We start from the raw sequence: 24,409 nt of genomic DNA, 5'->3' as shown, positions 1-24,409 counted from the left end.
TAGAATTTCTACAGTGGAAGGGTAGGTGGGTTAGGCATAGCAACTGGTGATGGTCGTGCTTGAAAATGCATCTGCATAGTACTTACATCTTAAGAAGACTGTTTTGTATACTAGATGGTTATTAATGGGGGGCCCAAAACTCCTTTGTCACTGCCACTGCTCCTCAGTATAGTCCTTTGCCTGGTTTTCTAGAGAAAAGGGCAAGAGGAGAGATGGGGAAGCATCCTGAGTTCCAAGGGTGATAGGTGATAACACAGGAAGTACCATTTATTAAAGATCTACTAAATGCCATGCATTTGTATACATTATCTCATATAACCTAAGTACTCTATCAAGTATTACCTAATATATCAGAGCAGTAAATAGCAGCTCAGCGTCTTTGGAAACAGGTAGACTGAATCCTTGTTAGAAGAGCGACCCTGGACAAAGTTTAGTCTAAGATTTAGTTTCTTCATCTGTTAAATGAGGCTATTGATTCCTACTTCGAAGGGTTGTTGGATGCTCAGTAGTGATAATAAAGAAGGAGTAAAGAAACAGGATCAGGTTTAGTAATTTGCTCAAGGTCATACAACTTAGTGGGATCCCAGTTCCGGTTTGGCTAATTCTACGGCCAATGTTGTTTCCATTACCACTTTGTAATTAGGTATAATCGTTTTGAGCAAGTTTCATTAAGTCCTCTGGACCTCGGATTCCTCATATGTAAAATGATAGAGTTCATTCATTAAATTCGTGTGTCAAGCAAGGGGTGCATTAATGGAGACAGCATTTCCTTTCTCCTCTTTTTCATTCCACGTAGGTCATTTATCTTTAACTTCTAAAATGGACCATGCAACCACCTTACTAAGCGGGCATAGCTGCACAAACATAATTATTCAGATTCCCCTTTATTTCCTCTTCTTTACTGTACCACCTAGGCTCCCGCCCCACCCAGCCCCAGGCCACGCCCCGGAGTGTGACGTCAGCACGCCCCGTACGTCGCGGCGCGGCGCTCACTGGGGGCCCGGCTTTCGCCCGCTGCTGCCGCCGCCGCCGCCGGCCGCGGCTGCTCTCCCAAGATGGCGGCTCCTCCGGGCGAGTACTTCAGCGTTGGGAGCCAGGTGTCGTGCCGGACGTGCCAGGAGCAGCGGCTGCAGGGCGAGGTGGTAGCCTTCGACTACCAGTCCAAAATGCTGGCTTTAAGTATCCTTCCCTACACGGAGCCCGAGGCCGGGCCGGCGTGTATGTGCGGTGGTGGGGGGGTGGGGGACGACGGCGGTGGCTGGGGCCCTCTCCGGGCCTAGGGGCGACCGGCTACCGCGGCGCCCGGAGCGCATGCGCACGGCCCTGAGCTCCCCTCCCCCTCTCACAGGTCCCTCGGTCCGCCTTGGGAACCCTGTCTCCCACCCCTTGTGGGAGCTGGGCCCCGAGCGAGGGTGGGTGGGTGGACGGGGGCTTGACACGCGGATGGCTTTTCGGGGGGAACGCTTGGAGAGGGGACACAGCACAGTGATCTGCAGAGGGGTGGTCGTGGTAGGGGGCTGGTGATTGGAACCCGGATGGAAGAGGGGCGGGTAAAATCATGTGGGGAGGGGGTGTGTAGAATAAGGAACTGCTTGTGGGACAAGGATATGGAGTTGAGGACGGGTTGTCTACTGATGGGTTTTGGTCCAAGAAAGGGCGGTGGGGTGGTGACCAAATGGGCTTCGCCTGTTTGCGGGGAGAGTAACTGCAGGACAGAGTTTATATCAGAACTGGGGATAGGTGCTTGTTTTGCTGGTGTTTGTGTATGAGTGGTGCCACTGGGGGCAAGTAGTGCTGAGTTTTAGGCTTCTCAGTCATTTGGAAATTGCTGTTTTGGGGATGTTTGTATTGGGAACCTTGTCCAGAGAGAGGACCACGTTTTTCAGGGGCTTATGTATGGATGTGTGGGTTACAGGTGAGAGAATAAGTTACCTTCTCTTGCTCAGTCCGGCACATGGAGTCCTGACTTCTCCACAGTAGTAGCCTTCTCTATTGAAAGTGGTAGTGTTAAACAGAATGGAAAAGGTGGCCTCTTTCTTTGGGGTAGAAATGATTTCTGAATTAAGCCAGGAAACTCAATCTTGGAAACAAAATACTTCCTGGTTGTAATAAATGTGCCACCCCTTCCCCTTTTATTTAAGCCACAGGTGGGTTTATTTGGATTTTTTTTTTTTTGAGGTGTAATCTTTTATGGCACCTTTCAAAAGGAAGTTTCTTCCTGAGTCTACTGCCTTTGAGTGACAAGTATTTTAATTCATTAAACCACCATTTGTAAATTTCTAGCTTAGGAAGATGTCCTTTGAAACTAATTACAGCAAGAAGAGTTGCATTTTTTGTTGTTGTTGTTTTCTTTTTTTGTTTGTTTGTTTGTTTAAATACAAGACTTTATACCTGGACCAAATAAGACGTTTTGCATTAGTGGTTTAGTTGGAAGGGTTTTGGAATGAGGAAGTTGACCTACAGTGTGCTCTTGAGAAATGACTGGAGAAAGTGAATGAATGAATGAATGAATGGGTTAACTAGTTGGGTCACCTTCCTTTCCAGTGCTTTAGTTTACTCCTCTGCAAAATGGGAAATCTCAAATCTGAAGAAGTGAAAAGAGCACTGTTCAGATATAGGGGGTATTACACCAAGAACAGAAAGTACTTACTCTCCTGTGTAGTTCATTAAGTTCAAGACAAACAGTAGTATACATACAGCATTGAAACTGCATTAAGCCTCTTCATAAGACCAGTAGAGAGAAAGTGACAGAAACCCTTTTGAGGCTTCCAGTTCTGGATTGTGTTTGGCTTTGTAAAGCTTGAGATCTTTTGGTTATGGGGGTGAGCGGGAGGAAGGTGACAGATGGAGATTTCCTGAGGAGAGCTTTGATTCTTGTGAGTCTCCCCTCTCTTGCTCGTGGCATACCTTTTACAGAAGCCTTGTGTGAATTGTGTTTTCCATGCCCCTTTTGGGATGTGTCAGTGCTCTGCTTGCCCCTATTTTCCTTAACTTTATTTTTTCACCAGAATGTCCCTCTTCCAGTGGAAAGCCCAACCACGCAGACATCTTGCTCATAAACTTACAGTATGTTTCAGAAGTGGAAATAATTAATGACCGAACAGAAACCCCTCCTCCCCTAGCTTCACTCAATGTTAGTAAGGTAAGGACTTGAGGGCAGTTCTGGCTCTCCGAAATGATGGGAAATTTGAGTCTCATTGACTCTTGGTGGTACATACATTGTCCATTGTTTGTTTTTCACTTTTTTCACTGACTTATAGTTGCTTGTTCTGATATATTTTAAAAAATATATCAGTTTAATTTTTCTCTTTATTCCTGGATATCTTCAGAAGATTTTAAGTAGTGTCTTAATGCCCAGAGAAATAGATTTGAGAGCTGGCTTTTGTCCTTTGTAAAAGAGGACTGGGGTTTTTTTTGTTTGTTTTTTCCTTAACCTGGAATTCATGTGTGAACTTCCAGTGTTGATGGGGCTGGGTAGGGGTGTTGCTTCTGAACCTCCTGAAATTGCTGTGTGTGCATACCTGAATATATGTGTTTCCTGGGTGAAGATCTGGAGTATTTTTCAGATTCTCAGAGGGATTCATGACCTACAAAAAATTGAAAGCCACTGCCATAGAGCTTAATTTTGCCATTATGTTTGAATTTCAAGGTCTAACAAAATTAGAGGTTTAGGATATTTTAATTTTGGATGTACAGATTGGTCTCTGGGAACCCCAAAAACTTTTCTGATTCTTCAGTTCTATTAGCCAAAGTTTATATTGATGAATAATAATATCCCAAGTCCTGTTGTAGCCTTTGCTGTTCCCTGTACTTGGAACACCCTTTCAGAATGACTGAAGTGTTATCCATCAGGACTCAGTTTAATGACACCTCTTCCAAGAAATCTTCTCTGATCACCCAGGCTAAAGTGATTTGCCCCCATTATTCTCTCTTACAGTATATCTTATCCTTCAGAGTATAAGGTGACGTATCATTAATAGTCCAATCTGAAACATTTTTGAGAGTGTGGGGTAGGGAGATGCTTTTGTTTTTCACTGAGACAAGTGTAGATTGGTATATCCTGGGCAAATTGGGACTTAAGGTTACCCTATTCATAGCCTTTTTGTAATTATAATTTTATATCATTTGTTTACTTTTCTGTATCACGAAACTTTTTTGTGGGGGTGGGAACTATACCTGTTTTGTTAATCACTGAGTATACACAGAGCCTTGCACAGAGTAGGTGCTTCAAAAATGTTTGTTGAATGAATAAGTTAGGTCTTCAATTTTTGTAGCAGCTCCCTTTTTCCTTAAGTCTCTTGAATTAGTATGGCGGAACTTTTCCCTCTAGAAGAGTCTTGTAATAATATATATTCATCTGTCTTTCTTGGGAATGTTGTGTATTTGCTACAGTTCAGCAAAACAAGGAAACACTCAGGCAGCCGAAACAACAGAGGGTAACTGAGGCTGGCAGAAAGTAGTTACCTCAGATCTGGAGCTCCCTTCTTTCTAGATTCCAGGGAAATGCCACAGGTTTTTTAGTGATGGCTGAGGACAGAATCAGAGCAGTCTTGGGTTTCATATTAAAGGCTGTTGCATACAGAATATCCCATTCTCAGATGTGTAGATTTTTGAAACCCTGGCTTAGTCCTCCTATTAGAGTATAGGAGATCTTTGGATGAACTTCTATTAGCAGAAGAGATTTTAAAAGGTTCGAGTAAAATAGTCTATGACTGGTATGTTGAGGGGGAAAAATAGTCTCTAAGTTATTCTTTAGTGTTTGTAGGGTTTGAAAACTCACTAAATAACTGAACCTTTAGTGAGTAGTAGAAGAAAGATTATCTGAAAGAAGGATGATTTTATCAAGTTTAAAAGATGTTAGGATTCTGCTCTGTGACCACCAAGTGTCACTGTCAGAGGGGCTGGAGTGGTGTGGGTGGGATTGTTAAGTGGGAGCTGTTAGAAGCAATTCTCTTCTTACATTTGACCTCAAATATAAATAATTCTTGATTATTAGATTATCTTTGCCTTTAGGGTTTTGCTTTCTGCTGGTCAGTTATTATAAACTAGTTGTTTACCTACTCTTTTAAGAAAGCAGCAGGAAGTAACAGTTTGGGGAATATCAGAAATCTTTACTTTTCTTACTTTGTGGCCTGCTTGCCCAGTCTTTAAAAGGTTTGCTAGGAAAAGGAGTCAGAAACTAAATATTAAGATTAGGTTGGAGGGCTATCTTTGGGTTTCATTTATTCATTCTTCCATTTGTAGAGATGTTTATGAATAAGCTATATTGGTTTTCCCTTGAAACCAACTTTAGGATGCTTTATGATTCTTCCTTAGATTCAGTTAGATTTAGAAGAGCCTTCTGGGCTGTTACTGAAAACAGCTAATCTGGGCAGCTGTTTACATGTTGCTTGGATGACATAAAAATTTCATCTCATTGAAGAAAGAGTATGGACTTGGGGTGGGTTGTTGTTTTTTTTTTTTAAGATAGAGGATTGTTTAAGCATTTAAGCGCGAAAGTGCTCTGAAATCCCTGGAAGAAAACTGTTGATGCTTGCAGTCTAGGGGAGCATTGCCTGTGTACTTCACTTCCAGTGGAAGACACTGTCACATGATTGCTCATCTTGCTGACATAGTAAGTGCTCTGTTAATTAAACGTGTTGATACAAACTGGACATTTACTCCAACCCAGCAGGAAATGGAAGGCCTTTTAAAGGAAATACTTAATTCCAGCCCAACTAGAGATGGTATGAACCAGCAGTTCTTGGAGATGAGGTTGTTTTGCTTTTGATTGGCACTTTCACTGCAGGCTAAGAAGTCTATGTCCACAGCAGTGGGATGTCAGAGGAACCTTGGAAGAGGGCAGTGAGGTTGTAGAAGGTGGAAGTTTTTTTTTTTTTTCACTATTTAAATGGAGGTACTGGGGATTGAACTCAGGACCTCATACATGCTAAGCATGTACTCTACCACTGAGCTATACTTTCCCCAGAAGGTGGAAGTTTTGAATGTCATTTTATCATATCCACAGTAGCATTGTCTCCTGTAAAAGTGTTTTAAATTTCCTGGCTATAAAAGTACAAAAACACGTGAACTCCAATCATAAGTGAGGTTCAGGTTATTCACCATGTGGCTTACTAGTTTACTCTCATGAGGAAGGTTTAAATATTACATGAGAATGAGAGCTCAGGATACACGTGGTAGGGTGCAGTAAAGTGTTTCTTAACAAATTCCTTTGAATTGACTCTACACCTGGTTCTCCAGGGATAAAGATTGCCTTTGGAGTAGCAGTGCTCTCAGATGATTTGGGACATGTCAACATAAACAAGATTCCCTTCTGTGTAGCATTTATCAAACATTTACTGACAATTTTGTGCAAGGCATTGTGGTAAGCTCTGCTGGGCACCATACCTTACATTTTTCTAGTGCTTTAAAGCTTACAGAGAGCTTTTAAACATCTCATTTCATCTTCACAAGCACACGTTGTGATCTTTAGAGTTTATTCTTTTCCTTTCAGTTTAACAGATGAGAAAACAGGATTATTAATTTAAGTGACTTGTTCCAGGTTATACAGCTTGTAGTGTGGGAACTAATATTTTTATGTGCCACCCTCTGAACTAGCAGTTGGTAGACATCTTGTTTAATTGTAACAGTTGTTCTTACAGTGTGGGTACCGTCACCATCTTACAAAAGAATAAACTGAATCTCCAAGAGGATGAGTCACTAGCTTAAGGTCATTCAACTAGTATGTGATAGAACTGGGATTTGAACTCAGGTCTGATGTTTTGATGGCAAAGTTCCATGTTTTGCTAACTTGTGTGCTTAGTCCAAGGAGCTTCTGGAGTAGTTTGGGGAAATGAAATGAGTACCCAGATATCTATAATCCTAAGTAGTATTTCTTAGTAAAGAGAAATTTCTGTGTTGTGTGGTCAAGAGCAGTATGGCTTGGTATAAAGAACATTGGAACCAAGCAGATAAATCTTTAAAGTCACTTCTCTGCCTCTTAACCTTACTAAGCATCAGCTTTCTCACTGTAGAAATGGAATCATTTTAGTTCCTATCTCAGAGAGTTGTTACGAGGATGAGGTCAAGTGGACCAGAGTTGACAGATGTTAGTCCTATTCTCCCACATGAGCTATGTGTAGACAGTTGATATTCCTTGAATTATGGTATATGGACAGGATGGGGGAAGGAAGGCAGTATGACAGAGGGACACAGCTAAGAACCTGGTGCTATTACTATGTCAGTCTTTCCTGATAGTCAATCTGACATTTATTTAGATGTCGGAACTTGCCAGCCCAGGATTGGGGAAAATCAAAAGTCTGTTAGATACCTCTTGTTGAGGACCAGAATTAACTTGAATTTCCAGGGCAGTGATATCATGTGGCGTAATTAAGTGAACATGTCCCTGAGTCCTGGAGGTTAGAGTGAGCAGTCACAGAACCTAGGAGGTTGTGCTTTCAACTTCTGAGACTCCTAGGAAACTCACTGAGACAGCCAAGGCAAGTGTGTGTATTCATTTGTTTAGATAAAGGCCTCCAGTGCATCAAATGAAATGTTAGTCTTATCACTTTGCTGATTTGGAGACTTTCTGGAGGAGATGTTTGTATATTGTGGGAGGGAGGCAGGAAAAGGGACAAAGTATGAAAAAATTGACCTCTGCAGATGAGGCATCCACCTCCTTTACCAAACCACTGTCTGACTTGTCAGCCTGTTCTGAGTATTTATTACCCATTTATACCTTACTAACCAACAGTGAGTGATCAGAGGAACTAGGAAGAAGAGCTTCAAAGAGCTTATCATCAGCATCTGGTAATGAAGAATAAGTTTGCTGCCTTTGGAGAAAAATGGTGCTTGGAGATTGGTCTGGGGGTGGAGGGGCCTGGTAAGGCTGAGAGAATGGAAGCGTTACAAAGTTCACTTTTAAAAGGAACTGACGTCATTGCTTACCTTTAGGTATGATGCCACACAGGGAGGAATTGACTTGGTTTTTGTTTTGAGTTTTAACCAGTTTGAAAGCTAACATTTAGCATAACCTTATGGCTTCTGTTGTTATGAGGGATAATCCTCAAGTATGAGTAAATTCCTGTGGTAGTTGGTAGCTGCTGCATTGTGGCCTGTGTTCACGGACCTATCCTGTTAGCTGGGCCCTTGACCATATCTTGCTCCAGTGTGTTGAGGTATGGAGTTATCACCAAGTGGAATCAGGTGACTTGGCCCTCCTGTGTTTAGGGATGTGTATATTGGTAGGACGTAGAAGGTGTTCATATTATGTGTAAATGTGGGGAAGGAAATAACTACTTGTCTAGGGAAAACAAGACTCTATAGTCAGATAAAATTTTTCTGGCTTCTAGAAGCTATATGTAACCAGTTGGCTCACTTGATTAGAATATGTTGTCAAGGCCATAGTCCCAGGTCAGAGTCTACCAGTAAGTTTTGTACCTGGTTCTGAGCAGACAACTGCTTCCTCAAAGAAGTGTCATGAAGATGGGGTGAAGAGGAAGAACCCATCACTGCTGAATGACAGGGGACACAGTAAGTAATGAGTGGTATCAGTGAAATCAGAGAGGTAGAGTGCTTGACTGCCATTTAAAAAGTCACTAGTCTTTGAAGGAGGTCGTACTCAGTGGCATTCAGACTTTAGGGTCAACCTGACAGCCAGCTGACTCAGTGGGGCCCTTCTTAGGTCAAGAGTTTTGGTTTTGAAGGGGGTGTGGGGAGAATCACTGTCCACCTGAAAAGACAAATTGCTGAACCCAAATGACTGGCAGAGTTGTGCCATACATGTGTTGTTGTAGCCACCCCTGCTTTCTACCTCTTTGACACGGAGATGATTCAAAATAAGCACTTTACTAATGGTTCAGTGGTAGTATCTCTTACAGTGTTAAGAAAAGGGCATTCTAACTGATTTAATTTTCCTGGCAGAAATCAGGCTTGAGGGGAAGAAAAAACAAGTGGTGCAGTCAAGTTCTAGCATTGGAATTTTGAGACTAGCTTAGGTAAATACCAGAGACTACCCTGGAGAGTGAAGCAAATTGTATGTGAATGAGAAAATTAAAGGATCTATATACCACACCAAAAGCTAACAGTATAGTGTGGTAGAATGTGGGGAGTTTGAAGAACCGGGTTCTTTTTACAGCTAGGCTGCTAATGAATTGTGTGTGAACTGGGAACTGTTAGTTCTATGAATCTCTAAGAGTCAAAGTTTCTTTTACTTTTATCTGCCCCCCCCCCACCCTACCCCAATCCTGGTGCTGGGAATGATTTAAGACACTGCTTTTGCTCTCAAGAATCTCATGTTTGGGAGTGGTGAGGGACAGCAGCATTTGACTTTTTGCAGAGGGCAACGAACTTTCTGTAAAGGGCCCGACAGCTTTATGGGCTGTACATTCTCTGTCACGGTGTCAACTTTGCCTTTGCAGAAGTAGCCATAGGTGATATATAAACAAATGTGCGTGGTCATTCTGGTAAAACTTAACTAAAACAAGTGGTTGGCTGAATTTGGCCCACAGGCTGTGGTTTGCCAATCCTTAGCATAGAGTAGTGAACATTTTAGGGAAGGCTGCTCATATGTAACAATGGAGTAGGGTCTTGAAGAATAAAAGACATATAAAGGGAGGAAAGTTAAATGGAATCAAGCTGATTTGGATTGATTTCAGTTTGTCCATCTCTGCAATTTAAAACCTTGCTGTTCTGTCAGTGAGCTAAACTGGAGGTCATGCTCAGAAGGGAGGGAAGGGACTAGTTAGTGCCAGACCGGTGTTATATACTTCACATGTATGTCTCATTGAACTCCAACAACAACCCTTGAGGATGCGCTCTCCCGAATGGACTGAGGCTCAGGAGAGGTTATGCGTATTGCTCAGCCTCATGCAGCTGGTGAGTGGTAGGTACAGGTTTGAGTAAGAATCTCTTTATGGGGAAAGGGGGTGGCTTTTCTTTTTGACTTTGCTTTCTACCCTCCTCAGAGCCTAGGAAACAGCAGCACATGGCTCTTTCACTATCTCTGAATAAAAGCAACTCTTTGTTCCATAAGCAAAGCCCCTATTTTGGCACATAAAGTTAAAGGCATTTTTCAACTTACTGTTCCAGTTATATTTTGGAAGATATATTCTGTTTAGGATTTATAGCCTCTCTTGCAGCTCTTACAGAAAGCAGAAGAGAGAAAGCCTTGAGCTCACTGGCTAAAGGAAAGTTGGATTATATGGATTTTTCTGAAATAACCCGCAAGCCTTCTCTGTGTAATAATAATGATGTTAACAGCTAATACTTGTACAGTGCTTTACGACTCACCTAGTGCCTTCATGCATGTTATCTCCCTTCAATCCTCATGGCCACGTGTGAGATGGCTAATTTGAGAACACACTCTCATAGATAGGTTGTTGAGGTGAAATTTCAGCTTATGTACCAGCCAGTTCTTTCTTTGGCAGAGCCCTGCGGAGGTTCCACAGCAGTGCTGGTGTCAGGACTAGGAAATTACTCTGTGTCCACATTTGGTTGTCTGTTGTCGCTATGAATAGTGCTTGGTGACATAATTACAAGTAACTTAAGAAAAACAAAAACTATTGACTTGCTGATGACTAGTGTTTTAAGCCAGGTGAAAGATAAGACCTTGCTTATGGAGTGTACTCACTGACTTGAGGCTGGCCGTGCGATACATATGACAGCAATATGATGGTCAAAGCTAGAGACCAAGGAGGCACTAAGGCTCATGGATTTCCAGGGTGTTTTTCATCATAGCTGAAATCACTTAACATATCTTAAACTTTCAAGTGCAGGAGACTTGCTTGACTTAGCTTCTCTAGTCTTGAAAATGATGGGTCCAGAGAATACCTATCATTATTGGCCTGAAATTTTTTTTTTTTAAATGAATCATGCTTTTGGTGTCCTTTTGAAACTGAAATATTTTCTCATGTAGAATCTGTTTTCTTAAAAGCATTCCTGTGAATTACTTTTAACAAAAGAAATAAAGGATGTCCTTGAGGTTTAGGGTGAGACCAGGGCCCTCTTTAGAAGAGGCCCTTCACTAAAAGGCAGACAACTGTGTTCTGTACAGGGGACATAGATGGAAATGCCAGCATTCACTGATAAAAATAGAAGATGGCAGCTGAGTCTTAAAATATTTTCCTTTTAAGCAAACATTTTCTTTTGCATTCAAATATGTATTTTCAACAATAATTTAGACTTACTTCTCTTAGGTGGAACTATTTGAATATAGTGCAGAGTTCAGAACACAAGCTCTGGAGTCAGACTGTCTGGGTTCAAATCCAGACTCCCACTTGTGACTTGGTAAACTTGGGCAAACTTCTTAACAGCTGTGCCTTAGTTTCTCCATCGATTAAGTAGGAGTAATTTTAGTCCCTATTTCACAGAATTGTTGTGCAGATTAAATGTTTAATACGTGTGAAATGTGTAGCTTGGTGCCTAGCATGGAGTAAGTTCTCACTCAGCAAGTTAGCTCTTAAGGTTTTAGTGTTCAGTACCATTACCTCTTTGATTCTGTGTTTTGGTTCATCATTATGTGTTCTAGGACATGACTTCAAGCAAGTTTCTCTATTTTTTGAGTTCCCAGCTATCTGAGGTTGTAAAGAACAATATTTTGTTAGAAACTTTCAGACAGAAACTTTCAGAAGGTTGCAGGAAGACTTGGGGATATTGATAGTTGGGAGGAATTTTTTTGAGCCTGCTTGTTGCTAACTAAGAAGGAGGGCTTTTCAGGAGTATGCCCCAGAATTGAAACAGCAGGAGCAAACTTGGGCTCTCAGGACGACGGTTGTTCTTGGCTGCTCTGGTCTGCTGCCCCTCAGCCTCCGACGGGCCTTGCAGGTAGCCCGGACAGTTCTGGGGCAGCAGCAGCAGTGCTTCCTAACCCCTCTGTGAGGGCAGCTGGTTGGAAGGCCTCCATACACAGAGAAGATGAACCAAGAGTGGCTCAGTGGAGTCAGTAGGTCACACCCAGCAGGTTCCTCTCTGGACTCTGCTTCTCTTGTTGGATCAGCTGTCACAGCCTGTTAAATACTTACAGTAGGAATCCCTCTGGATTCACTACAGCACCTGTGCCTTCCTGGTCTGGGTATGTGAGAATAGGATGGCCCAGCTGGTGACTAAATTACAAGGTAAAGTTGTAACAAGTTGCTTGGATTATGATGTTGTGGCTGCTTTCTCTTCTCCCTGTCACTGAGTGCAGGAAGAGATGTGTGTTGTTGTTGTTCATTAATTTACTCACTCAGGGGTTACCCAGCAGCAGGCATGACCAGAAGCCTTTTAATATTGATGGGCTTTGGTATCAAGTTCATGCGCTTCTCTCTGTTGCCCACATCAAGGTGCTATATATAAAATGGCCACAGGAGGAAGCACTGGTTAGTAGACAAGGAATAACTTTTGACTAGGAATCACAAAATAAAAGGAGAGGCAGATAAACGCAGGTTGTCTTGTGCAGTTATTTCAAGTAGGCCACATGCACATTAGTAACATGTATTTGTAGGTTTGTGCTTCTCAGTTTGCCTGAACCCAGTGTGTTCTTAAAACTGGTGCCTTTAACATTCTTTAAGATTCTAACCAGTTAGTGCTTCAGTTTTGATTGGAAGAGAGGCCAGCAGCTGGCACACTTGCGTTGAAAATGAATGTAGTATGGTGGTATTTATTGAGTTTAAAAATTGCAATCCTGATGACCCTCCCTAGCTTAAAAGGCATACTTTGTACCTTCTCTATTGGGGGCATTTTTTTTATTGATTCTCTCTGGCAGTTTGACAGTCACCATAAACTTATTAACTTGGAGTAACTAGACCATTTATAGATATGCATTAATTTACAAAAATATGATGTGGGGAAATGTAGAGCTACAGCTAACTTGAGGGTAGAGTGAGAGTTAGTTGCTTTACAAAAGAGCTTATTCATGTTTTTCATGAGTTTTAAGGAACATACCTAAAAAGAGCAAGGTAATCTCCCTTTCCCTCATCCACATTTTGAGAAAAAACATTTCTAGATTCTTTTTGTGAAGGTAATCTTCCTCATGCCTATTTGATACAGTCCTCTGTGGGAGAAACTTACCCCATTTATATAACTTCTTAGTGAAAGCAGATCTCTGTAGCTGAATGTTAGGTTTAAGCATTTTTTGGATTGCCATGAAAATACAGTCTGTAAACTGACTGCTGGAAGCTTCAGCGTTTGTGGTGAATCCAAATTCTCAAAGAAGCATGGTTGCAGGTACAGGTAGAATAGTCGAGGATATTGGGGCAAATTGAAATACAATCAGCTTACACTAATTTCCGCTGACTTTTCCAAGATGTGCCCTTGTATCATTTAGCATTTGAGATCTGTCTGGACTATGGGTTGAAATGGAGAATCATCTAGTCCATTCTTCTTTGCTTTCAGAGTCTTCAGAAGAGATTGTACAAGAGGTGTTTTGGCGGGGAGCGGTTAGGGGTGTATTTTGAAATCATTGTTCTGTAACTATGGTGTTGCTGTCACTCAGGCTATCCAAACTAATCACTTTTGGCTAAGACTTATATCCATTTTATTCTGCCTCTGGCAAAAATTCAAAAGTGGTTCCACTCCCAGCCTTTTTTTCCCCTCTTCTAACTCAGTTTGTCAGTTTCATTCTTAAATATTCTGCATTGATAGATGACTGGTTTTCTGGAACTAACTCCTGTCTTCCTGAATGTGTGCTGTTATGTTTTTAACCCTACTGTGTAGGTGACAAGGATATTTCACTTTGAATACTCAGATTATCTAGTCAACACAAGCTTTATAGAAGCAGCTTTGTCTGACTCAACATTGGGAGATGTTTTTGGTTTTTAGGGATAAATACTTTAAAATAAAAAAGTCCTTGAAGTGAGAGCCTCCTGCCTGCTCATGGGGTAACAATCTACCTGACCACTAGCCACTTCTCAGGAGCTCTGCAGGAACTTGTTTAATCCAGGGGAGCTCTGCTTCCTTCCAGTTTTCCCTCTTTCCTTGTAGACTTCCGCTTTTCTTCAGGGATTTTGGAAAGTGAGTCTCAAGGGAATTCTTGTTACCAGGGTTTTCTCGGTGACTGACTAAGCTTTGCTTGTTGCTGGTTAAAATACACCACCAGCAGTTCTCTTTTCATAGAAGCTGAGTGCTTTCAAGCCACGAGGCTTTCTTGCTGTAGTAGGGATTGCCAATGCTCGGGGAATGCTGTCAGCCCTGTGCATTTCCTTCTCTGTAAGGTTGTAGCCTGGTGGGGCCAGAATGGCAGGCCCTGGCCTGAAAGATTACTTACTGCTTCTGTATCCATCTCTCTCCATGTCCTGGGGACCAAGTGAAAAGGAAGCTCTGGCTTAACATCACTGCAGAGTTCTGGTCTTTCTTCCCACCTTTACCTAGGGAGACTGAAGTGACAGCGTGTATGAGCCAACTCTTCTGTGCTCACACTCCATCCTCCCTCAGACAGGTTTTGAAACTCAGAGGCAGTTGAGACTCACCAGGTCCCCATCACCAGATTGAGGGCCTCCTTTTCTCTTCACAGTTTTACCTAAGCTTAATAAAGTGCTTCATTTTACCAGCAATTGGACACTGAGTTTACTTTTCCCTCTGTAGAACTATATTTTGTTTATGGTTTGAATGGTCACTGTTAAAACAATATAAATGTTTCCTAAGAATTCCAAGCATCTAGGTACTTTGGTAATGTGCTGGAGGTATGATCTCTCTTTGTATTTAAGGAGCTGGTGTTTCGGGACAGATTGTGTGTTCTCATGTGTATGTTTGTGCGTATGTCGTTAGTATGCTGCAGTATACTAGTAAGTATGTGCTCATGTTCATGGATCTGAAAATCTCCAAATCATTTGTCTGACTTTTAGGTGCATTGTCTGCCTTTTGTTTTAACTGTCTTGTCTAGTGTATTTGTTTTGTCTTACACTCAAATTTGTACTTCTGGAGTCTCTGTCTTGCAACCAGTAGTGTGGGCCGGGGGCCAGAAGTATATTAGAGGGGCAGTAGGGATTGACAGGGTACCCAGCCCTGCTGGGAAGGATTTACTAGATTTGAGTAGCCTATCAGATTTTACTAGAATTTTTGACCTTTTTATGGTTGTTCCACTAGAGCACGGTTAAGGAGGGAGACATGAGTTAGAATACAGACCATTCTTTTTTTTAAAGAGCATAGTAGCTTCAGCCCAAGTTGAAGGTGGACAGTATTATGGTTAGGTTTCCTTTGAGTCTTGGCTGCACGTGTGAGGCACAGATAATGGTACTAGAATGATAGAGTCTGTAGAACCTCACATGCTGGTCTTTGAATGTGTGGTAGACATTAATTTCTCACCCTGAGGCTCTAAGACAGTAGCTGATAATTCTTAATTCTCTCCTTTCATAGAAATGTATGCATTACCTTTTATCTCTGACCATTACTTTCCACCAGGTAGCCCCCTAGTCATACTCTGTAACCTTGCCCTGCTCTGTTTTCTTTCTAGCACTGTCTGAAGTTATCTGTTTGTTTTTTGTTTATAGTCTGTCTCCCTGCCCCTCTTCAGTGCTGTATCTCTTGTTTAGTACGGTGAATGTCTGGCACATGGTAGGCATTCAGTAAGTATTGGAAGGAAGGGATGTTTGCCAGGAATAGTAGCAGACTATTCAGGTATACTGTGTGTGGTTTTGTTTGTTTCACTTTTGATACCTGAGAAAACTGAATCTACCCAAACCAGCCCTTTCCAGCATCTTTTCCTCAACTTAAGTCCTAACTATTGGGAAGGATGAAGCTGAATGCTTTTCTGAGTCTCTTTCCTTTCCCCCATCCTAGCTTGCCAGCAAAGCACGGACAGAGAAGGAGGAGAAGCTGAGCCAGGCCTATGCAATCAGCGCTGGTGTCTCCCTAGAGGGCCAGCAGCTCTTCCAGACCATACACAAGACGTGAGTTGCGGGGAGCATAGGGGTTCCTTGCCCCGGGGGTGGTACTGCCTAGCTTTGCTGTCTGGTGGCTGACTCTTGGGTAGTTGTGTTCCTGAAAGTCACCAGGGAAGCTCGGTAGTGTGTTGGCAATACCTCAGCTTCCAGGGATGTGCTTGTTGCCTTTCTGTATGGAACAGTGGTGTAATCACGGACAAGCTGTCTGCTCTGCCTTTAGCGTCTTCATCTGTAGAACTTAGTTTTGCATTAGGTTATCCCTAAGGGTCTCTTCCAGACCTAGTATCCATCATTTAGAACTAGTGATTTCTGCCTCTTTTATTATTTTGATCTTGTTGTTCATTTCTGTAAAAGCTGATGCAGTATTATTAAGGGGAAGTCATATCTATCTCACTCTTCCCAATTGTACACTGGGTGAACATAGGGAATTAGGGGGAGCAGAAGGCCACCTTATTGCCACCTCATAAAAGACATTTTGTCACAGCAGAAGTCATTTGACTCTCCGCTAGCTTCCCTAGCTGCTGAAAAACTGAAACATTTGACACTCCCCCTCCCCCCTGCTGCCTTCTGTTACCCTATTTAACCACCTGGGTCTGGTGCACAGATGGCAGCTGGCATCAGAGCTGTTTGAGGCCATGGTGTGAGTATTTGAACATTTACAGGTATGTGAAGGAACTCTCAGTAATGTCAGCTGCCCTGAGTTCCCCCAAGTGTGAACTGGGATGGGTTTTCCCAGTCTGGCAAGTCTCCAGCTGTCTGATAATTGAGAGGGGCCAGTTTAAGGAGCAGCTTCTACTGGGGTGGGGGGGAGTACAGATTGCAAGAAGATGGGGAGTTTGTTCTCCTGTCTTTTTAAAGGTGCCATTTCCCCATAGGCCAAAGATTGGGAAACTGTAGCCCCGGGCCACATCAGCTCATTTGTTTACATATCATCTGTTGTCTGTTGCTTTTGTGGGATAGCCGGAGAGTTCAGTAGTTGTGACAGAGATTGTATGGCCTGCAAAGCCTAAATATTTGCTGTCTGACCCTTTATAGAAAAAGTTTGCCAACCCCTTAAATACCCTAGGCTGGTATTTAATTAAGTTGAATCTAGTGGCCTGAGCCTAGCTCTTTATTTGTAACTCAAATTGGTTTGGGCTTCTGAGGCTGCTACCAAGTTTTCTATGGTTTTCTAGGTCCTTGATGCTTCAGAGTAATTCTTCTGGGCCCTCCTTGGAATAGGCATGCATCAGTTTCATTGCTTTTCCTAGCCAGTGGTGTCCAGGAAATATTTCTGGGCTACTTCTCCCTGTGGAATGCTGGCATCTAGTTATTGGCTGAGTGGTGAGCTAGGAACTTGGGGTTAGCTTTCTGGAGTTATTTATTCATTGGGCAGGAGGTGTGGGATGCCCTGCAAGAAGTAACTTTCACCTGCTCTCTTCTCCTTCCAGCATTAAAGACTGTAAATGGCAAGAAAAAAACATCGTAGTCATGGAAGAAGTTGTTATTACACCCCCATATCAAGTGGAAAACTGTAAAGGCAAAGAGGGGAGTGCACTGAGCCATGTACGCAAAATAGTAAGTAAAGGAGCCATGAAACCTTAGGGAGAGGATGATTCCTTGGCCTTCACCCCTCCAGCATCAGGGCAGGACATTATGTCGCAATCCCTGCCCTTTCTGACACAGTCTGCAAGCAGCCCTGCCTGATTACCCTGCCTCCCCACGCTGTGCTGCTCTACATCCATGGCTTGGACACTCTAATGGGGATGGAACCACTGGGCAGTGTGGAATAAAGTGAATGGTCAATCCCATGTCCTCTGTAGTGTGGCTTTTTGAAATTAGCCAGACCATTCCATGGTATTGGGCCTGAGCAGTTCCTCTCATCCCAGACTGCTCAGGAAGGGCTGGTTGGTGTACATCAGTTGCTGTTGGCGTCTGTGACCCTGCAGGTATCATCTAACTTTCTAGATTGAGCTGTAGCATTTGTAAAAATAAACTGAGCATTGAGAGACCAATAAGAATGTAAAAGTTTAAGTCTAATTCCCCACCAACTTTTCATTCTGCACTTGTGTGAGGAGGGGAGAGGGAGTTTGTGTCATTGTAATCTGTATATGGTAATATAATATTCTGTTTTAGTTTATAGATTATAGAAGATTTATAGATTCACCTTTTAGCCAGTCTTAGCTGAAGCTGCAAAAAAATTTGGCTGAATGAGGACCCCCATCTACCTTGTGAAGGCCAACAGACAGCAAGGGCAAAGGTGCTGAATAGTCCATGAGCCGGACAGCCAGGATGGGGCTGTCAAAGTCTGGAGTGAACTATTTGGGAGGCTTTGTGTGCCTATCTCTTTTTCTGATCTAAACTGGTCTCTTTCAGGTTGAAAAACATTTTAGAGACGTGGAAAGCCAAAAGATACTGCAGCGTTCACAAGCCCAGCAACCACAGAAGGAGGCTACCCTGTCATCCTGAGTCCACACATATGGAGGACTCTTCCAGCATCCAGCCAAGGAGGCGATGGTGGTGGCTTCAGCGGAGGCAGGCCGGGGGAGGGAAGGGATCCTATATTTCCTGTTGGCTCTTGTTAACAGAGGGTCGGCATTTCCAAATCTTAGACTTGAACAAAAAAAAACACCCAACAAAAGAACAAGAGAATAATTTAAAAGTTGAATCATTACTTGACTAACAGACTTTGGTCCACCATGTCCTTTTCACAGCTCCCTTCTGGAACAGTCACCTTGTTAATTTTATTTTTGAATATTCCTTTTCTGCTCTGCCCTTTTACCTCTGACTTTCCTTTCCCAGTCTGTCTCTGCCATTCTGTTTTTATAAGTGGCTACACTTGCCTTCTAAGTGATTGAAAGAAACTTTTACATCTTCTCTTCCAAAATAAAAGTAACAAGCTGACTGTGATACTTAAGTTGAGACTAGAGCAGCAGACAGAGGTCTCACTTTAAATTTTTTTTTTTTTTTTTTTTTTTTTTTTGCACAGGGCATGGCTTGAATTAGTTTTATTTTTCTTAACTTTAAATATATATATGAAAATATATATTAAAATGTTCTCTAAATATTTTCTGCTTCTTGCAGGTCTCTTTTTACAAGATCATGGCCGCTCTTCCCACCTCATTCCTCTGAAAATAAAAATTTATTGCCCTCCCCACCACCCATAGCCAGACAACTAACCTGACTTAGTTCACAGCGAGAATCCTCTGCAGCACTTTGTAGAGCCAGTGTATGCGGATGGGATCTGGCTTTGAAGGTTCCTGGTGGCTTTTTAGTCTTGAACTATGTGTGTACCGTCTCATATTTGGCCAAAACCTCAGGATTCTCCCTCTGCCTTTGTCTTAACTTCATGGTACTAGAAGAACCTCCTCATCACTCTCCTGTCTCCTAGACAGGAGCATCAACTGCCCTTTCTCCTGTGCCCTCTGCAGGAAGAACTATTTTGCACGGCACATCTCAGCTCCTCCTCGAGGGATGGTTTTCTTTCATAAGAAACCTGGATTCCACCTATCCCAACCTCTTTTAAGTCTGTATCCAGAGCCACTAGCCCAGGAGGAAGCTTGGATGACCTATTGTTTTTCTTCTCCTGCCAACCTCCTGCTCTTATGCCCTTCCCCACCCCTTGAAATTTTATAAGCTTATGACAGTTTGTATGTGCTCAGCCAATGGGCAGAAAACCTGGGAAGAATTTCTGGACTTTAGCCCACCAGTTTGTCTGGTTTGACTAACCTGCTGAGAGCTAAAACTGGCACCTGTTACCCCTGTGCCTTCAAGGCAGTCCAGTGGGGTAGAGTGTGCCACCCTCTAAATATCAGGCACTGTGTGGGAGTGGGTGATGCTCATGTGACTGGCTAGAGCTTCGGGGGTGGGGTGGGGATTAACTACTATTATTTTGGCCATGATCTCTTTCCCCTTCCTTTTTTTTTTAATTAAATAAATGGATCAAAATTAAATAATTCAAGCCCTGCCTTCAAAATGAAATTTTTTTTTTTTTTAGTATTGTTTAGCAAAAACAATAAAACCCAAATTTTTTTAACCATCACTCATGTCTCGGGTTTGTACGTGCTTTAAAGGCCCTGGAGGGAGAGTGTCTCAGGATGCATGTTTGGTTTAACCTTTCCCTTTAGACTCTGCTTCCTATTCTTTACCCTCTCTCCTTCTACCCTTGAGAATTCATCCAGAAATACAGTATAAAGTGTGTAATTTAAGAAGGGGATCCAGGGTTGGGAGTTGTAGAGGAATAAAGGGGGTGAGTACATACGTATGACTATTTGTTACAGAACTGTTTGGAGGAGAAATGAGAGAAGACTGAGAAGTGTACTTTCATACTCACCTGCCATTGGTCAGAACTTGATTTCAAGTACGAAGCCTTTGATTTAGTCTGCATGGAAATGTAGACTTCTGGAGAAGGTAAAAGAGGGAGAAGAGAAGAGACCTTTGCATGATCTAGAAAACTTAAGGAATGCAATTAAAGAAGTGAATGTGATTAATGGGAAATGGCAAGCCTGGAAAAAGGCTCTATGCCTCATGTCCCATGTCATCACCGCCCTCCCCCCCTCCCACCCCAGCCCTAGTGTCTAGGTCTGTGAGTAGAAAACAGCGGTACCAACTGTTTCTGGTAAGAAGCAGTTTTGACTCTTTGTGAAACCATCCAGGGGAACTTTGAGCAGTTCAAAAGGTGCAGTTAATATGGTGGGAAAGACAGGCAGTATAGAAGGAAGAGCAAGTACTTCGGAGACATGAATAGTTGGCTTCAAATCCTCACGTCCATTTCCTCATTTGTGACTGGATAAGTCATTTTACCCATCTAAGCCTTAGTTTCTCTAACTGTACAACTAATGCAACTAAAAACACAGAACTAATACTCATCTAGAATTGGTGCAAAGTGTTAGATAAGGCATTTTTTGTGGGTGGGGTTGGGGGGAGGTAATTAGATCTATTTATTTATTTTTAGAGGAGGTGCTGGGGATTGAACCCAGAACCTTGTGTGTGCTAAGCATGCACTCTACTGCTTCAGCTATACCGTCCCCCTAAATACTCCCCCTTAATACTTAGAAGGTGCTCTGTGAATGTTAATGTAAATGTTAGCTTGGTCCTGGGATGATTAAATCTGGAGATGCGATTGGATTAGCTGATTTTCAGAGGCTCCAACTTTGTTTTAGAAGTCTTTGTTTAGATGGCATTTTAGTAAAACATGGCTAATAGTAAAAACATTTGGGCAGGGGTAGGGGGCCTCAGAGCCCTGGCCTCTCAGCCTCTCACAAATCCCACCCCTACCTCTTCCCTGCAGTGTCTGAAGAATTTCTTTGATTGTAATTTGAAAACCACTCATTTCAACGAAGGTGAGTGGGTTCTACCAGGGCTAAGTGACTTGAGAATACCGCCACTGCCTATGGTGGCAGAGCTGGAACAAACCCCAGGCTTTATCACTTGTGGGCTCCTATTGCTACCCTGTTGACTTTCTGAACTGGTGGTGTGTGTGTTGCTCACTTGTGTGAGCCAGGTTTGGGAAGGAACACAGAAGAGACTGTTGAGAGTGGCAGAAATGGCCCCCCAGATTGAAAGAACATTAAACTGTTGAGTGTGGTGCAGAGGGCTTGCATCTGTGGTGGAATGTGTACAGGCAGTTTTCTAATGTCTCCTTGATTTTGAGGCATTCTCTTTTTCTCCTCACACACACACACCTTTACACCCTAGCACCCCATTACCTTCTTGCTACCACGTACATGCCTTTGGGTTTACTGCTAGTTAGAGCATCCAGTCAGTGTGGTATAAACACCCTCACCATAGTGAGTTGATACTGAATCTGTGCTGTTTAAGTTTGAACAGCTCATTGCTGACTTTTGTTTTTGTTTTTGTTTTTGTTTTAATTGCCCAAGCATTTCAATATTAGTTAAGAGGCTCCAGTCTGGGAACCACTGATTCAGGGTAAAGGCTCTTTGACATTTTTGAAGCTAAGAATGTATGTGTCAAAATCTGTTCTCCCATAGGACGTACTGATAAAGGAAGATGTAGAGGGCTTGCCTTCATACACAGAGATGGAATTTACTGTCATGTTGATATGGAAGATACTGAGAATATATAATGAGAACATATAATTCTAGAAGCTGCAGTGCACAGGATGAATGGTGGGACAAGAGTTTGGGAACTGGGCTTGGTCACCTGGGTTGGAGGATGGTCATTGTTTACATGGTGGATTTGCTTTCCTATCACTGCTGGAGGCTGCTTTAAGTACCTCCAGAGAATTCCGCTTTAAGAAACTTGAAATCATCAGCATGTGCTGCCTAAACTTAAGGGGTTTAACATTACAGCACAGAGTACCTTGCAGATGAAAAAGGGATGCTCTTGGGCTGCCATCCACTGGTGATAGACTGCTGCTGGGTAGTAAAGTTTCAAAATGAGTTTTGTTCTTTTATATTGTAAAAGCTTTACATGGATCATCACAAGAAAACTAGAAAATAAGGCAAATATTGTCCATTTACCACCCCCAAAACATTATTGACATCTTTCATGTCCTCTAGATTTTTACATGCTTCTTTCTGCCCCTTGCATTTCTGAAAATGCAACACACTTTACCATATCAAAAGAAACTTGCCAGCTAGTTCTCTCAGCCCTCTAGCCCACAAAGTGCACTCTTAGAATATCTATATATGGTATGGGGGCTAGATGATCTCAGATTACTTCTAACCTCAGTAGTCTATCTTGTTTTATCTTCACTGTCTTATCCTACAATACCTTGCTTCAAAGCCACCTGTAAAGCCATTCTCGACAATGAAAATGGAAAGTGATTCCTACAGTTTGTTTACATCACTCATGTCATGTGGTGTGTATGACTTGCATCGTAGTTATTTGTTTAGGTTTATCTTAAATGGTCTAATGGGGAATTCTGAGGCTCTAAGGCAAGGATAATGTATTATTCCCTAGCACCCAGCTGTCGAGAGAAGACTAAAGGTAGAATTTTGAAAACCTTCAGCTTAATAACTGGATAAGTTGCTTGAGCCAAGATGAAAAGTAGTCCAGGAAGACTGGGTTTTGAGGAAAGCTTGAAGTTAAGTTTGGACAAAAGATGAGAGAGTAAACACATGGAGCTGGGAAGGAGGGTTACCTGGTTCCAGCTTGAAAAAAGCAGGTCTTTCCCCCTGGTTTCTCCAGAGCAGATTTTGGCAGCTGGGACCAAGGCAGATCAGATTGTGGCCTGCCTTCCTACCTGGCCTCCCTGTCCCATTTTCCCGTAATTTCCAATTTTGTTGAAAAGACTAGAAAACTAAATTCCTGAACTGACGAGGTGAGGGTAAGGCAATTCTGACTTCTCAACTAATCTCTCTCCCCTTTCCCCCAGCTAATCCTAATGCTGACTCCAGCAGTTAGTCTTCTGTGGAGGGACAAACAAGTGGTGGCTTTCTGATCTGGCCTTGTTTCTGGTCTGTCCTAGCTTAAAGTAGTTGCTTATGCTTACTGTAGGGAGGTACAGGTACTGCTCTATAGAGAATGTTCTGGGATGGCTCTTAGAGGTGATTTAAGCTGAAATCAGAAGAATGAGGTGCCAGCCAAGAGAGCTTGGATAGAAGGACCGGCAAGAGCTAAAGTGGAGGTTGACAGGAGCTTGGGATGTTTAGGAACTGTTAGAATATAGGTGGCTGAAGCCTAGTGAGCAAGATGGAGAAACTGGCAGGAGCGAGAGCATGCAGGGCCTTGTACCCACTGTAGGGCTTCAGTGGGCAGTAGGGCAACAGTGGAAGTAGTAAGATTATTGGCATTAAGAAATGGCTGTTGTAGTGGTTCAGGCAGGAGATGGTGGTGACAAACGTGATCGCAGGACCAACTGGATGGCAGGGCAAGGTGGTGAGGGAAAGAGAGGAACTAAGAATGACTTCTTGGTGGATGGTGAGCAATGGGAGAGGAAGAGGTTTGTGGGAAAATGGAATTCTGTTTTGTGATTTTTGTCTTGCCCATGAAACACTGAAGAGAAGATGGCAAATGGGCAGCTGGATAAATGAGCTTAGAGTTCAGAGGAGAGGACCGGGCTGGAACTAGACATTTAGGATTTATGACCTTGTCCTGAACGCCAAGAAGTGAGGGATGAGATCCATGGCCACAGTGGAGGTTTTGGCCTCTGATAGGAGGGGTCCCTTCCCCCATGATAAAGAGGAAAGAAGGAGAAGACAGTATAGTTGCCGGTGAGTTTGTAGATTTGGCAGGGAGATGAGGGTGAGGGAGGACATGGCTGGTGGCTCAGTCAACATGCGAGGGAACTACTGTAAGATTACTGAGTGCCCTTTAGAGGTGTTTGCTTGTGCGTTAGGGTGTAACTAGGTGTCCACTGTATGACTGTTAGTCGTACTGAGTGACCTAAGTATAGACACAGAAGGTGGATAGTCGGGTACAAGTGGGATGGGAGGTTTATCAGGTCTGCGCTGTGGAATGAGAAGGGAGCTCAGCTCAGAGTTTGTAAGGGGGAGTGATGATAGCAGGGGACCCTTGACTCCTCCAGATGCATGCTCGCATCAAATACACGAGTTCTTGTTCAGATGAGTGTGAAAGTGACTTGCTGTCATCCGCGTGCACTGGCTATGGGAAGGCTATGCAGCCAGGTA

General features: G+C 42.8%; 1 protein-coding gene across 2 annotated transcripts; it reads left to right on the top strand.

The window, feature by feature from the left end:
- The first annotated feature begins 964 nt into the window (after positions 1-964).
- Positions 965-19,857, top strand: LSM12 (LSM12 homolog). 2 transcript variants are annotated; one of them, XM_031468672.2, is made up of 5 exons: positions 965-1,179; positions 3,009-3,142; positions 15,733-15,842; positions 17,267-17,393; positions 18,192-19,857. In XM_031468672.2, the coding sequence occupies exons 1-5, from the start codon at positions 1,056-1,058 to the stop codon at positions 18,282-18,284; spliced, it is 588 nt and encodes a 195-aa protein (XP_031324532.1). In that variant the 5' UTR covers positions 965-1,055; the 3' UTR covers positions 18,285-19,857. The 2 variants fall into 2 exon arrangements, with proteins under 2 accessions (XP_031324532.1, XP_031324533.1); XM_031468673.2 differs by lacking the exon at positions 3,009-3,142 and having other exon boundaries at positions 984-1,139.
- Positions 19,858-24,409: the final 4,552 nt, after the last annotated feature.

Source organism: Camelus dromedarius, chromosome 16, assembly GCF_036321535.1.
Source record: "Camelus dromedarius isolate mCamDro1 chromosome 16, mCamDro1.pat, whole genome shotgun sequence".
NCBI lineage: Eukaryota > Metazoa > Chordata > Mammalia > Artiodactyla > Camelidae > Camelus > Camelus dromedarius.
Note: the sequence above shows the minus strand (reverse complement) of the source record. Positions and strands in the feature narration are given on the sequence as shown.

What these genes read in the sequence shown, in the direction of transcription:
- LSM12 (XM_031468672.2), top strand. Translation starts at nt 1,056, where the DNA reads ATGGCGGCTCCTCCGGGCGAGTACTTCAGCGTTGGGAGCCAGGTGTCG. An exon ending in GTCCAAAATGCTGGCTTTAA is followed by an intron (nt 1,180 to 3,008) that starts GTATCCTTCCCT and finishes TTTTTTCACCAG; the next exon opens with AATGTCCCTCTTCCAGTGGA. An exon ending in CTTCACTCAATGTTAGTAAG is followed by an intron (nt 3,143 to 15,732) that starts GTAAGGACTTGA and finishes CCCCCATCCTAG; the next exon opens with CTTGCCAGCAAAGCACGGAC.